Genomic DNA, 15,425 nt, shown 5'->3' with positions numbered 1-15,425 from the left:
CGGCTCAGCGAAACTATATTATTACGGAATTGGAATGCCTTGCCGCAGTAGTGAGCATGAAAAAGTTTCGCGCGTATGTAGAAGGATTACCATTTACCATCATCACAGATCACATGAGTCTAAAGTGGCTCAGAAAGACCTTTCAGGACGTTTGGCTAGATGGAGTTTGAAACTTCAAGCATTCAATTTTGAGGTGGAGCATAGGAAGGGGCGCAGAATGTCGTTCCCGATACCTTAAGCCGAATGCACATGGCGCAGATTGACGAGCCGGACCGCACAATGGAGATCAATTTCGCGTCACCAGATTTTTCAAGCGAAACGTTTGAAGCGCTGAAACGGCACGTGGAGCAGAATGCTGAACGACTACCCGATTTACGGATGGTGGACGGCGTAGTGTATAAGAGAATCCGCCCGAGGTGCGCAGAAGAGCTAGAGGAGTCTGCATGGAGGATATGGATACCGGAGGGACTTACGTTAGGACTCATCGAAAAGGCACACGACGATCGGTCGGCCGGTCACGGTGGTATAGCAAAAACGTTGCATAGGCTACGCTCCAAATATTACTGGCCTGGCATGGTGGGGACAGTCCGTAACTTCGTAGCGCGCTGTGAGGTCTGCAAGTGCTCGAAAGCCCCGAATCTATCTCAAAGACCACCTATGGTAAATCGATTCCAGTCCGAAAGACCCTTCCAACGGCTTTACGTGGACTTTTGTGGACCATATCCACGCTCTCAGACTGGAAACACGGTGGTGTTCGTAGTACTCGATCATTTGACAAAGTTTATATTTCTTAAGCCAATGCGACAGGCCACGGCGTCGGAGGTGATCAAATATTTAGAAGAAGAGGTATTTCATGTGTTCGGAATGCCTGAGCCCCTGCATTCCGATAATGGGGGGGCAATTTATTGCCGATTCGTTCGCAGGGTTCCTACGGTGTAAACCATGTCAAGACGGCCGCATATGCACCACAGTCGAATGCGTCCGAAAGAGTTAACCGCTCGTTACTGGCCATGTTAAGGTCATACATTGCGGGGGGCAGTCAGTCCCGATGGGACCAGCACGTTTCCCATGCAGCCTTCGCATTACGAAGCGCCGTAAACGAGGCCATCGGTATCGAGCCATACAAGGCGGTTTTTGGCCAGACAATGGTCCAACATGGCTGCACCTACGAAATTCTTCGGCGATTGGGAGCATTGAGGGAGAGCGACGTGGAGGTCCTGCACAGAGATGATCGTTCATGGCTCATGCGTGAGAGACTGATCCACAATTTGGAGGAGGCATACAGAAAAGGACAACAGACGTACAACATCCGGGCTAGGCCAGTTAAATATCGAGAGGGAGACATCGTGTATCGGAGGAACTTCAAGCTCAGCAACGCGGCGGATGGATTTAACTCTAAGCTGGCTCCAAAGTATCTTCGATCAACGGTACTAGCAGTCAGGGGGAACGCATTATATTAACTGGGCGACGTAGCAAGTCAGGTAGGGGTTTACCACGCCAAAGACATACGGTGATAAGAGAATGAAGATAAGGCCACCAGCCTTTCGAACGCTTAGCCAAGCAGAAGTGGCAGCAGCGCTCGCCCTGTTGCGGTCACCCTGTGCGACGGATCTGGACCTAAAGTCTGGCAACCTCATGTCCGTGCCATGTCAGCAAATGAAAACGTCAGTTGCACGCTTATCGATGCAACACGCGCCAAATAAAGAAAAAAACAGGAAAAGTTCTTCACACAAATTTATCGGGTCACTACTTACGGTTTGGAAGCTATCCAGTGATCGCAAAATAAGCGTATCACATCGACCGACTGGCCACTGAGTTTGGAAATTGTTTGGGGGCAGAATCCACCGTCTTCAGCACGGCCTATACGTGTCGGCACGGCAATTTTTTGGCCATCCTGCATCAACACCTACATTTTTGTAAAGTGTGCGACATTCGTCAGCGGCGTCGGAAAGAGGTAAGGTAGTGTAACTAATACGGGGGTAGTGAATTAATATCTCGTCCCCATAGCTGCAGTCTGGTCCAGACGGGCGAAACAGCTGCCGTGTCGCCTGGACGATCGGGGCCACGCGGTTGGTAAATCAACCACGGCACCTACGAGTACATTGATCGGCTGGCGCGAAAAGGCGGGAGGCAAATGGTCGCCTATCCGCGACCGATATAAGAGCGTAACACCACCGGGCATCTAGGGACATACCCAAAAGCAGCATAACCACTTCCAAGGAGCGCTTAAGGAAGCCTCAGTAGCATTCATCTGAGCGCAATATCGATACAGGACTACATCCAACTAATGAAGCAGCACTCTGGTCGGGCGGTTTACATGTTTTTCTAGTTTAAGCATATATTTAGTAACGGGTAGTAGCACATATACGTTTTTGTACACAGCCATATATTTGGTGGTGAATATCGGGGAGTGTTCGGTAGCACCGCGAATAACGTAGGTTCGTCCCTCGAAATACCCATCCAAAATTAAAGTTCGAATAAGAATTATAGGGAGCGGTCCGAGGAGAGAGTAATAATTCGCCACCGCGGGGTTCTCCAATTACCCTGAGAGTATTCCCTGATACAAGACGTCTTGTAGGGCTGGGTGGGAATTTGATCTATTTGTCGGATGTTCTCCTAGAGGAACCTAACCCGTTCGGGTTTCGTTTGCGTTGTTTTCTTTTCTTTGGGAGGGCGAACCGACGTTAGCATGTATTCCTGACATTGCGTTTGTATAGCAGTGACTGCACTCAGCAGAGGATCCCGATAACGCCAAATGTTGGTATCACATATATACGTTTGTTAGTTTGTGGATAACCCATGTAACCATGAATAAAAATTGAATTGAATCAAATATTGTTGATAGACACTCGAGAATAAGTATAGGAGCTAGGAATCAAACGTTTATATACTCCTAGGTCAAAGTAGTTGATATGTTAAGCATTTATGTACACCTAAGCTAAACCCGGTTGAACCGGTCGAATATTTATGTAAGCCGAGTAGCTCATAGAATATAGTCAATATCGGTCACTGAATTAGACCTCAAATTAAATTTATATTGTAGAGCGTAAGATTCCGGCGAAATAGAGGTAGTGCCCGATGGTAAGGCACCCAAGTGCATGAGTGCATATGTATAAGGTGGAGGGCGTGGGAAATAGGTGTCGGTCGCACCAGCGGCTAGCATTGCCATAGATCCCACACCATACATATCCCAAGTATATATATATGCACGCATGCATGGTTTTCCCGGGCAGTGTGGTATCCCTAGAGTGAACATGGAGAGTATCAGGTATGTATTTTTTTTTCTTGTATGGTGCGGTTGGTATGACTCAGAGTCGCAAGAACCACCCCGTAGTCCGGCGAGCTAGCTCGTGCTAAAAGCAAGCATAGCTGCGCGACGACTGGGGCATACAACATGATGGTGAGGCAATCGGGAGAGCATGCGCCCGCCTGGCAAAAACACCGCACGTAACAGACTATAAAATGATGGATAAACCTTATGGCCTGCCTTGATGCTCCACCTCCGAGTCGTTTTGTACCCATGAGTCGTCGACTTGCTATATACGTAGTATGCTAAAGCTTCTACATTGCTCAAGCATCTTGCATCTGGCTCACATGTTATCTTTTTGCCGGATATTTGAGTGGTTTCCTGTGATTTTTTTATAATGTTAGTGACATTTCTGTTGCCGGACATACGCGTTGATACTTCTGCCGCATAAAGTAACTCACCAGGACATCTAGATCGCAAGAGGTCATCCACTCCACGCCGTTTGGTTTTTGCACTGCAGCTAACAAAGTTCTTCTTTCGTCTTCCGGGGCCGGGGTTACCTGAAGAAGTGGTTGGTTGGTCTGATGGCAACTTTGAATCCACCGTTATTGTAAATGTGAAGTCTGGAGCCGAAAGCCACTCCTAGTTTTTATTCAAAAATCGCTCCTTATGTCTTCCAGAAGTGTTCCACTTTTGATCCAGTTTCGACGAATATGCCGATATTTGTAAGCTTAAACTTTTTATCGAATACTCGGCTGCTTCGCTTAAATCATACTTAAGTAAAACAAAACTCCCAAATGTCAAAAAAACTCCGTTCTTGGTACGGTTATAACTAAACTGCTTTGTGTTGTTGATTTTCCGACAGGGTGAATAGTTGGTGATTGTTGTGCTGCCATCTTAAGTGTCGTTGATCGTTCTGATTTGTTATCAGTTGTGCAGTATTTATATTACATTCAGGTATTGGCGTAGATGCTACCAAATGGGGTTGTTTTGTGTAACGTTCCTGTGTGGTTATACCTGCATTAGGATTGCTTTGTATGTACCTGTTTTTATGCCTTTGTGACTGGTGCGGGAGGTTGTGGCAGGTTGAAGTCAGTGATCTTCGTCTTTTTGCTTTTGGTGTGCTCTTGTTGACCTTGCGCGTTTATTTTTGTATGCTTTATGGCTACGTGTTTATTCCCTGTACCTGGGAATTGGTTTTGCCGTTTGTAGATCAGCTTTAAAGGTTCAAATATCTGTTGTTGTTGTTGTAGCAATGCTCGCCCCACCTAATAGCCGCGACCGATCACAAATTGTCATCAATATCCTCTAACGGGAGTCCAAGGAAACTTGCCGTTTCAACAGGGGTGGACCATAAGGAAAGGGGTGTTAGAGGCGTTGGTTCCACATTACAATTAAAGAGATGGTTGGTGTCATGTGGGGACACATTGCAAGCAGGGCATACATTTTGTATGTCGGGGTTGATTCTGGATAGGTAAGAGTTTAACCTGTTACAGTATCCAGAACGAAGTTGAGCAAGAGTGACACGCGTTTCCCTGGGGAGTATGCGTTCCTCTTCTGCGAGTTCTGGATATTTTTCTTCAAGTACTGGATTCACCGGGTAATTCCCGACATAAAGGTCCGACGCCTGTCTATGGAGTTCACCAAGGACCTGCTTGTGTTTTTCCGCTTCATACGGCTGGGTTCTCAGGTGCCGTATTTCCTCAAAATGCTTACGGAGATGACTCCTTAGGCCCCTAGGCGGTGCTGGTTCGTCAATCAGATGTCTGTTGGGATGCCCAGGTTTCTGGGTATTCAACAGAAACTGTTTGGTCAGCATCTCATTTCTCTCCCTGATGGGGAGTATTCTCGCCTCATTATGCAGATGGTGTTCTGGGGACATAAGAAGACAGCCCGTGGCGATTCTGAGAGCAGTATTTTGGCAGGCCTGTAGTTTCTTCCAGTGGGTGGTTTTTAGGCTTGGCGACCATATGGGTGACGCGTAGCACGTAATCGGCTGGCTAATTGCTTTGTATGTGGTCAAGAGCGTTTCTTTATCTTTACCCCAGGTACTGCCAGCAAGGGATTTGAGGATTTTATTACGGCTCTGAATTCTTGGAACAATTGCGGTTGCGTGCGCACCAAAATGTAGATCCTGATCAAACGTCACACCCAAGATTTTGGGGTGTAGGACAGTCGGTAGCGTAGTGCCATCGACGTGGATGTTCAATATGGTCGACATTTGGGGCGTCCATGTTGTAAATAAGGTCGCGGAAGATTTAGTCGGTGACAATGCCAGGTTTCGCGAGGCGAAAAAAGTGGAGAGATCAGGGAGATAGCCGTTTATTTTATTGCATAGCTCATCGATCTTTGAGCCTGGGCCTGTGGCCATTATTGTGCAGTCATCGGCGTAGGAAACGATTGTGACTCCTTCCGGTGGTGAAGGTAGCTTAGATATGTAGAAATTAAACAAAAGCGGGGATAGGACACCACCCTGTGGCACCCCTTGTTTAATTCTCCTTTGTTTTGATGTTTCGTTTCTGAATTGCACTGATGCCTGCCGACCACCCAGATAATTTGCGGTCCACCTTTTAAGACATGGGGGAAGGGTGGACCCTTCCAGGTCTTGCAGTAACGAGCCATGGTTGACCGTATCACCCAGATAATTTGCGGTCCACCTTTTAAGACATGGGGGAAGGGTGGACCCTTCCAGGTCTGCAGTAACGAGCCATGGTTGACCGTATCAAAAGCTTTTGATAGGTCTAACGCTACGAGTACTGTTCTATGGTGGGGATATTGATTCAAACCGCAATTTATCTGGGTGCTAATGACATTTAGCGCGGAGGTAGTGCTATGGAGTTTTCTGAAGCCATGCTGATGAGGGGCTAGCTGCAAATGTGCTTGGAAATAAGGGAGCAAAATGGCTTCAAGCGTCTTTGCCACTGGCGATAGGAGAGATATCGGACGATATGACTCACCTACGTTAGCTGGTTTCCCAGGCTTTAGTAGCGGGACCACCTTGGCCATTTTCCATTTCTCGGGTATGACAAAGGTGGAAAGAGACAGGTTGAAGACATGCGCTAAATATTTGAAACCCTCTTTCCCTAGGTTTTTAAGCATCGGCATGGCTATGCCGTCTGGGCCCACTGCTTTGGATGGTTTAGCGCGACCAATGGCGTCCTCAACCTCTCTAGCGGTGATGGTAATTGGTGACGCGCTAAGTTTGTGTTTATGTGCGTGTCTATTGGCTCTCCGTCTATCTTTGTCGACCGTAGGATGCATTATATATTGTCGGCAGAAAGCGCTCGCGCATTTTTTCGCATCCGACAGCACCTTATCGCCAAAGGCGATGGAAACTTTGTCTTTGTGCTTAGTCGGATTCGATAGGGACTTTACGGTGGACCAAAGTTTACCTACACCGGTAGAGAGGTTAAAACCTCTTAGGTGCTCTTCCCATTTCGCCCGCTTGTTTTCGTCCACAAGCAATCTGATGCGTTGGTTTATATCCCTTATTTGGGGGTCGCCTGGATCAAGCTGTCTTATAAGGTCGCGTTCCCTCGCTAAGCTAGCGGCCTCCGCCGGGAAGTGGGGCCGGATTTCGGGAATTCTCCCGGCGGGAATGAAATGTGCCGTGGCGGATTCAATGACCTTACGGAAGGCACGCTCCCCTTGGCGGGCATCAGTCGGGATAGGGAGGGCAGCAAAGCTGCTGTCTGTTGCAGATTTATATTCTTCCCACTTTCCTTTTTTGAAGTTTATGAAAGTGCGTTTTTCGGTGACGATGAAGTCGGCGGTACGCTCGAACGAAATAAGTATGGGCAGGTGGTCGGATGCCAATGTTACCATCGGCTGCCAGTTGACGCAGTTTACGAGTTCTGCGCTCACGATTGAGATATCTGGCGAGCTATGACAGCTTCCTACCATACGTGTGGGGGCGTCTCCGTTTATTGTGCAGAACGTCGTTTCGTCTATTTGATCCGCCAACATCTCACCCCTACTGTCCGCCCGCAAGTTTGAATGCCATAGGTCGTGATGGGCATTGAAATCGCCTAAGATAATGCGATTGTTGCCAGTGAGTAAGGCCTCGATATTAGGGCGGTATCCACTGGGGCAACAGGTGACAGGAGGGATGTAGATGTTGATGATTTCTAGATTTGCATCGCCTGACCGGACAGATAGGCCTTGACGTTCTAAGACATTGTCACTGCGGTCGATGCCAGGATCAAATATATGATATTGCACAGAGTGGTGTATAATAAACGCGAGGCCGCCTCCATTTCCGCTCTCGCGGTCTTTCCTGTGGACATTATAACCAGAGCAGGTCTGCAATGCAGATCTTGCCGTGAGTTTAGTCTCTTGAATCGCAGCAATGCGGATGTTGTGCCGCTTCATGAAATCGACTATCTCCGTAATCTTCCCAGTTAGTCCACTACAGTTGAACTGCAGAATTCTGAAGTGCATGAGGGGTGACGCCGCCACTCTAGGGGTAAGTGAGGGGTGACTACGCCTAGGTTGTGGAAGGCCAGGACGCAATTGCTGTTGTGGCCTTGGGACTGGGCGCCCTTGGGCAAGCATTGGGGTACCCGGATGATTTGGGTTTGCGACCTGGCAACATGGCGCGATGAAACCCGTCGGGGGGTTGCCGTCGCGGAGACCAGAACATCTAGGAAAGTGGCACCACCCAAGGCAGGAGCTGCATTGAGCGGATGTCGCAAACCTATATATTCTGTGCTGGCAGACGGTGCAAACGGAGGCAGGGACTAAGAGTCTGTTTCCCTGACCTGCACGATTGCTGCCAGAAAAGAGGGGGGAGAAGAAGACGGGGGCAGGGGCTGATGCTCAGCATTGCTACCAGCTCTACTACGAAGGTAGCAGTTATGAGTGGTATCAGCTGTTTGAGTTGTTGGCGCCGTGGGGCGCGAGCAGCAGCGGGTACTTGTTGTGGCTTGCTGAGCAGCGAAGCTGCTGGAAGGTAGTGGGGATACGCTTAGGCGTAGACTACGGGACGCCCTTGGGCGTGAGCAGCAAGGAGCCACAAAAGATTTATAAAAGTTACGTGGACGTCGGGTTTTGGGATCAAGCCCAGAAAAACCTGTCCGATGCAACCATCCCTTGCACGAGACACACTGAACAGAGTATGACCGTCCTAAAAAGATTATTTTCTGGCAAATGCAGCAAAACCATTTCTCATGACCGGGGTCAGGAGACGGACCCGGATTGGGTTCGATACCTTCCCGGAGTAAGAGATTATGTAGCAGTCCTGCTGCAAGGAGCTGCTGGGAGGATGACAATTTGTGGGAGGGACGAAACAAATTAAATGGGGTCACACTGAAATGACAGTCCTTGGTCGGGAAAACTCCCGAGTCGCTCCGGTACATAGAACCGACTGCCTCGGAGCTGGTACGTGGACTTGGCATGGCGTAGCCCAGGGTTATTTTTTATAAGCGCGGCCGAAGGCCGCCAGCGCAGAAAGATGTTCTGCGCAAAAATACTATGGATCGCACCCCCCGGTTACGGAAGTACCCGTGGGTCTTTTTTCGGTTTTTCGTTAATATCTTTTGAACGGGTAAAAAAAGTTAACTTTCGCTTGTGAATACGCGTCTTTTGATACCTCACTCAAAAAAAGCGAATTTTAGGGTGAGGCCCCTAAGCTGGACAATTACCAAATTAGCAGACATTGCCCTGTCTACTTAAAACACTTAAATGTAAAAAAACAAAGGCTAGGATACTAGCAACTAACAATCAGGCCACTGGCTCACCTGGAACATACTAATGTTATGCAACGTAGAGTATCAAAGTACCAAAAACGATCCACAAAGGACATCAACAATGACTTTAAATGCATCTATTTAAACATAAATAGCCTAGTAGCTAACAAATCAGAGTTGGAAGTGTTGGCGGAAGTTCATAGACCAGGCATCATACTGTGCTCTGAAACTTGTACAACCAAAGATATTATAGACAATGAATTAAAAATAGCAACCTATAAAATGATAAGATGTGATTCCCACAGTAGGCACACAGGAGGTGTGTTAGTTTATGTACATAGTACAATTGATGTTAAAGTAATCTATAATGATAACATAAATGAAAACGTTTGGTGCATTGTAATAAAACTGAAGAAGGTTGATAAAAAGTGGCAGATTGGAGTTCTGTACCACTCGCCGAGCACTAGTGATGCAGCTTTTGTTGAATACCTAAATGAAATTCTAATTGATAAATATGAAAAAAGTAACCATAATATAGTAGTCGGTGATTTTAATATTAACATGAACTGCATTTCGACATATAGTACTAAATTAAATGAGATATTTGCTGTGATGGGGATGAGCCAAAAAATAGAATTTAATACGCGAATCACAGATACAAGTGAATCGAAAATTGATCTATTATTTTCAAACTCGTATGAAATTCTCTGTAATAATTTGCAGGAATACAAAATATCTGATCATGAAACTATAAAATTTAATATTAAAACGTCCAAAGTATACAAGATGAGACTGACCAAAAAAATCATAGCATGGGACAAATATAATAGTGATATTTTAATAAGCGTCCTTAGATCATTTAACTTCAACTTTACTATAAACTTATCAATTGATGTAAAAGTCGAATTAATTAATAATATAATGATTCAGGCTATGGAAAGTTTAACCTACGAGAAAGAAGTGCATATTAAGTTAATGAATAAATGGTATGATAGAGAATTGGCACAAATGAATAAATATAAATACAATATGTACACGCGTGCGTTACAAACTGGAGAGTGGGATGAATATAAAAATATAAATAGGTCTTACAAAAAATTAGTCAAATTGAAAAAAATAAAGTATATGGAGAATAAAATCATTTTGAATGAATATAATGCTAAAGAAATGTGGAAATATCTCAAACAAACGGTTAACCAAACTAAAGATAACGAAGGGATAAAAAAGGTGATACTGGATGGCATACTGGTTGAAAACGAAACCGATCTGGCGAATGGTCTAAATAGATTTTTTGTAAACAGTGTGATTGAAATTAATAATAACATCGAAACCTGTCAAGTAGCACTAGAGGATACACAAGTCCATTCAAAATTAAAGTTTGCTGAAATTACCACCGATGATGTTATTAATATCTTAACAGACTTTAAATATAAAATAGGTGGAAGAAAACTGCTATCCGAAGGTGTACTAAAAGATTGTATATCGTATACCGGATATTTCTATGCTCAAATAATTAATAACAGCTTAGAAGATGGTGTAGTACCTGAAATGTGGAAAACGTCAACAATAATACCTGTGGAAAAAGTTAAAAAGACAATGCAACCTGAAGAACTTAGACCCATAAATACCCTGCCAAGTGATGCTAAAATTCTCGAAGTCGTTGTTAAGAATCAGTTGGTGAATCATCTTGAAGTAAATAATATATTAGTCTACCAACAGTCAGGATTTAGGAAAAAACACTCCTGTGAGACAGCGCTGAACTTGGTGATATCTGATTGGAAAGAAGAGCTAAACAACAAAAAAGTAGTGGTTTCAGTTTTCCTTGACCTCAAAAGAGCTTTTGAAACGGTGGATAGAGAGATATTAATAAAAAAAATGCAGCGGATTGGCATAACTGATATTGAACTTAAATGGTTCCGCAACTATTTGAAGCAGAGAAAGCAGAAAACAGTTATAAATGCTGTGACGTCGGATGAATTAGAGGTACCCATAGGGTTACCTCAAGGCTCAATATTGGCACCTATATTATTTCTTATATACATAAATGACATAGTCAATGCTATCGAAGGTTGTGAAATTAGACTTTTTGCGGATGATGCATTAATTATGATAAGTGAAAATAATATTAATACTGCACTCGCCAAAATGCAACATGAAATAAATAACTTGTATAAATGGTTGTGTGGTAATAGACTGAAACTAAACATAAATAAAACTAAATATATGATAATAACAAGGAGGAATATCAATGAGGAGGATATAGCCGAGCTAAAAATAAATGATGAAATCATACAAAGAGTTAACAGTATAAAATACTTAGGAATAATAATTGATAATAAACTCAAATTTGAAGATCATATAAATTATACAATTAAAAAAGCTGCTAATAAAATAGGAGTGATGCAGAGAACAACGAAATTCATTCAGAAAAAGTACAAAATAATCTTATATAAATCAGTTATAGAACCGCACTTCGTGTACTGCCCGTCCATTCTATTCATAATATCGGATAAAGAAGTAGACAAGCTCCAAAAGCTTCAAAATAGATGCATGAGATTTATTCTTCAGAAACCTAGAGATACACGAACGGCTGACATGTTGAAGACTTTAGACTGGTTAAGTGTGAAACAAAAGATTTTTTTCCACTCCATGAAATTCATATTTAATATTAAACATGGAAATGTACCTGAGTATTTAAATAAAAATATAGCATTAGTTGAGCAAACTCACAACATAAATACGAGGAGCAAACATAATTTCAAATTGCCGTTTTTTAGAACTGAAATTGATCAACAGAACATTTTCTACAAGGGTCTGAAAAGTTACAATGAACTGCCTATGGATATAAAAAGTTGCAACCAAATAACAGTATTTAAAACAAAATTATATGAATATTGTAAAACCTTAGCTATAAGATAAAAAACTGTAATATTTTCAAATTTACGAATTAGGCTTCTGGCCGTAATAAATAAATAATCTAATCTAATCTAATCTAATTTATTTTCAAAAAACCGAAAAATGGCCCCGGAGCGCTCCGAAACCCGGGGTGGAATCCCTACAGTTTTTGGATTCAAGGGGTTGTGTAGCGCAATATATAGCTTCTCCAACCCAATTGTCGACCTCACCTTCGAGCGGCGAATCCCGTTTCACTAACAGACGAGGCTCTGGCGACCCCAAGCTCCTCATGGGTTCAATGTGGCCATATAAATCGTTCCCGAGATGGTCGGGCCAGCACCTTAATGGTGCTGTGTTACCGGAGCGTATCGGATCTGTATCCGACAAAGGACCATCACATCGATAACACTCCCCAAAGCCTTCGGGGAGTAACGTAATCGCTACAACAACAACAACAACAACAACCCACAGTTTTTCTTGTGGGTACTACAAAATCATCAAAACAACAACAAACACATGAAAATTTGCAATTTTGTTTGCAAATATATCCGAAACGAAATCAAATTTTGAATTTCCGCCTTCGGATCCTGGGATCAAAACGCGTCTTTTGACACCTCACCCGTAATTTTTGGACGAATTTTAGCAGTTGTGAGCTAAAGTAAACAATTACCAATTTTCGTTTTCAGGTTTGTGATCATGCGTCTATCACCCCTACCGATTTTGGTAACGTTTACAAGACGGTGCACCACATAATTTTTAGTCAAATTTGGTAAAAGTCTAGTTGAGGGGTCGACTGCTAATATGCTACCAAAAATATCGAGTGAGGTGTCAAAAGACGCGTATTAATCTCGAGAACAATAATCCGATGGCGGAAAACAAAAATTTGATCTATATCCGGAGACATTTGCAGTTGAAGTTGGCGATTTTCATGTGGTTGTTGTTGTGTTTGTACCCACAAAAAAAATTGAGCATCACCGTGGCTACCGCCACGGACTTGGCATGGCGTAGCCCAGGGTTATTTTTTATAAGCGCGGCCGAAGCCTGCCAACTCAGAAAGGTGTTCTGCGCAAAAATACTATGGATCCCACCCCGGTTTCGGAGGTACCCGCGGGTCTTTTTTCGGTTTTTCGTTAATATCTTTTGAACGAGTTAATATTTTTATTTGGTAATAGTCTAGTTGAGGGGTCGACTGCTAATACGCTACCAAAAATATCGATAGAGGTGTCAAAAAACGCGTATTAATCTCGAGAACAATAATCCTAAGGCGGAAAAGAAAAATTTTGTCTGTCCGAGGATATTTGCAGTTGAAGTTGGCGATTTTCATGAGGTTGTTGTTGTGTTTGTACCCACAAAAAAAATTGTGCATTGTGTGGCGGTAGCCACGGTTATACCACACACCCGGACTTGGCATGGCGTAGCCAAGGGTTATTTTTTATAATCGCGGCCGAAGGCCGCCAACGCAGAAAGGTGTTCTGCGCAAAAATACTATGGATCCGACCCCCGGTTTCGGAGGTACCCGCGGGTCTTTTTTCGGTTTTTCGTTAATATCTTTTGAACGTGTTAAAATTTTTATTTTCCGCCTTCGGATTATTAATACTGATTCGGTAGCGTATTAGCAGTCGACCACTCAACTAGACTATTACCGAAATTTGCTAAATTTGCAAACTTTAACAACAAATAACTTTTAACTTATAAGTTTGCGCCCTTTAAAATATATATATTTGTGATCGGGACAGCTCCTTCTTTCATTTGATACCAAGTTTTACCCCGAACTCGAGGGTGCTATTCTAAAATTTTGCCAAAAATTAGGTGGCGCACCATCTTGTAAAACGTTACCCCGATTTTTTTGGGTAATAGTGCAGTTTACGGTATCCACCCAAATTTGGGCAAAGATTTTCGAGTGAGGTATCAAAAGACGCGTATTAATCTCGACAACAATAATCCGAAGGCGGAAAAGAAAAATTGTATCTCTGTCCGGAGATATTTGCAGTTGAAGTTGGCGATTTTAATGTGGTTGTTGTTGTGTTCATGCCCACAAAAAAAATCGTGCATCGCCGTGGCGGTAGCCACGGTTATACCACACACCCGGACTTGACATGGCGTAGCCCAGGGTTATTTTTTATAAGCGCGGCCGAAGGCCGCCAACGCAGAAAGGTGTTCTGCGCAAAAATACTATGGATCCCACCCCCGTTTTCGGAGGAACCCGTGGGTCTTTTTTCGGTTTTTCGTTAATATTCGTAAAAAAAAGGGTAATAGTCTAGTTGAGGGGTCGACTGCTAATACGCTACCAACGAAAAAAGACCCGCGGGAACCTCCGAAACCGGGGGTCGGATCCATAGAATTTTTGCGCAGAACACCTTTCTGCGATGGCGGCCTTCGGCCGCGATTATAAAAAATAACCCTGGGCTACGCCATGCCAAGCCCGGGTGTGTGGTATAACCGTGGCTACGGCCACGGTGATGCACAAATTTTTTTGTGGGTACGGACACAACAACAACCACATGGAAATCGCCAACTTCAACTGCAAATATCTCCGGACAGAAATAAAATTTTTCTTTTCCGCCTTCGGATTATTGTTCTCGAGATTAATACGCGTCTTTTGACACCTCACTCGATATTTTTAGTAGCGTATTAGCAGTCGACCCCTCAACTAGACTGTTACCAAAAAAAGTTAACTTCCGCTTTCGGATTCTTGATCTAGACGTGAATACGCGTCTTTTGATACCTCACTCGAAAATTTTGGCCCACATTTGGGTGGGTACCGTAAACTGCACTATTACCTTTTTTTGGCCAATTATTAAGGTGCAATACTATCGTATAGAATGAGCTTCTTGTTTGTCTTACCCTGATTTCGCTCGGCAATAGGTCCTGCTGCCATTTTACAATAATATATATGATGCCAGAATTAATTAGACAAGAACAAAGGTTAACTAATGCATGAACATCAACCCTTGGGTGGCGTGATAAGGGGGAAACAATACTAATAAATACACAAATTTATCGATTTCGATGACAAGAACATTTGTAGTCTATACTTTTGCAACGTCTAATGAGTAAAGGGCCAGTTAATGGTGGCTTATAACCATAAAACCGTAACCATATAAAACAGCTGATCGAACCTACCTTATGGAAATCATTGTAATTAATGGTGTCATACCATAAATGTAACGCAATAACCATACCGTAGGGGAATATTTTGAATAAGGTTCCACGATTTTCCAACTTTTTTTTTTAGGGGCGGCGGGGGTCCTAAAAATCACAAAATTATCATCCGCAACTCTAGGAAACTCTTAGCTTTTGAAATATAAGCTTTTTAATTTCCACATTTAGTACAATTTCAACTTAAGTCCTGCACTTAAAATACGGCTCGCACATGTCTATAGCGGTATCAAAAGACGCGTATTTGCGTCAAGATTCAGAATCCAATAGCAGAAACTATTTTTTGCATCTCGTTTAAAAGTTATTGGCGGAAAACCCGTCGGTATTGTTGTCGCTTTTTTCGTTGTTGCAGTTAAACAAACGAAAAAATATGAAGGTGGTGAATATTGTTGCCAGCTCCGCAACAATATCTTATCATGGTAGAACATTATAAGGTG

The 15,425-nt window shown here is 43.5% G+C and overlaps 1 protein-coding gene across 6 annotated transcripts in view; it reads right to left on the bottom strand.

Moving 5' to 3' along the window:
• Spx (Spliceosomal protein on the X) overlaps window positions 1-14,809 on the bottom strand; it is a 150,586-nt gene extending 135,777 nt beyond the window's left edge. Inside the window, exon 1 of one of the 6 annotated variants that reach the window (XM_067782238.1) lies at window positions 14,674-14,809. In XM_067782238.1, coding sequence (XP_067638339.1) covers window positions 14,674-14,707 — 34 coding nt within the window. In that variant the 5' untranslated portion in view covers window positions 14,708-14,809. The remainder of the gene's footprint in view (window positions 1-14,673) is intronic. The other 5 variants (XM_067782241.1, XM_067782239.1, XM_067782240.1 and 2 more) reach the window with 5 other exon arrangements.
• Between the last annotated feature and the right edge of the window lie 616 nt (window positions 14,810-15,425).

The sequence above is a fragment of the Eurosta solidaginis genome, chromosome 4 (assembly GCF_040869045.1).
Source record: "Eurosta solidaginis isolate ZX-2024a chromosome 4, ASM4086904v1, whole genome shotgun sequence".
NCBI lineage: Eukaryota > Metazoa > Arthropoda > Insecta > Diptera > Tephritidae > Eurosta > Eurosta solidaginis.
Note: the sequence above shows the minus strand (reverse complement) of the source record. Positions and strands in the feature narration are given on the sequence as shown.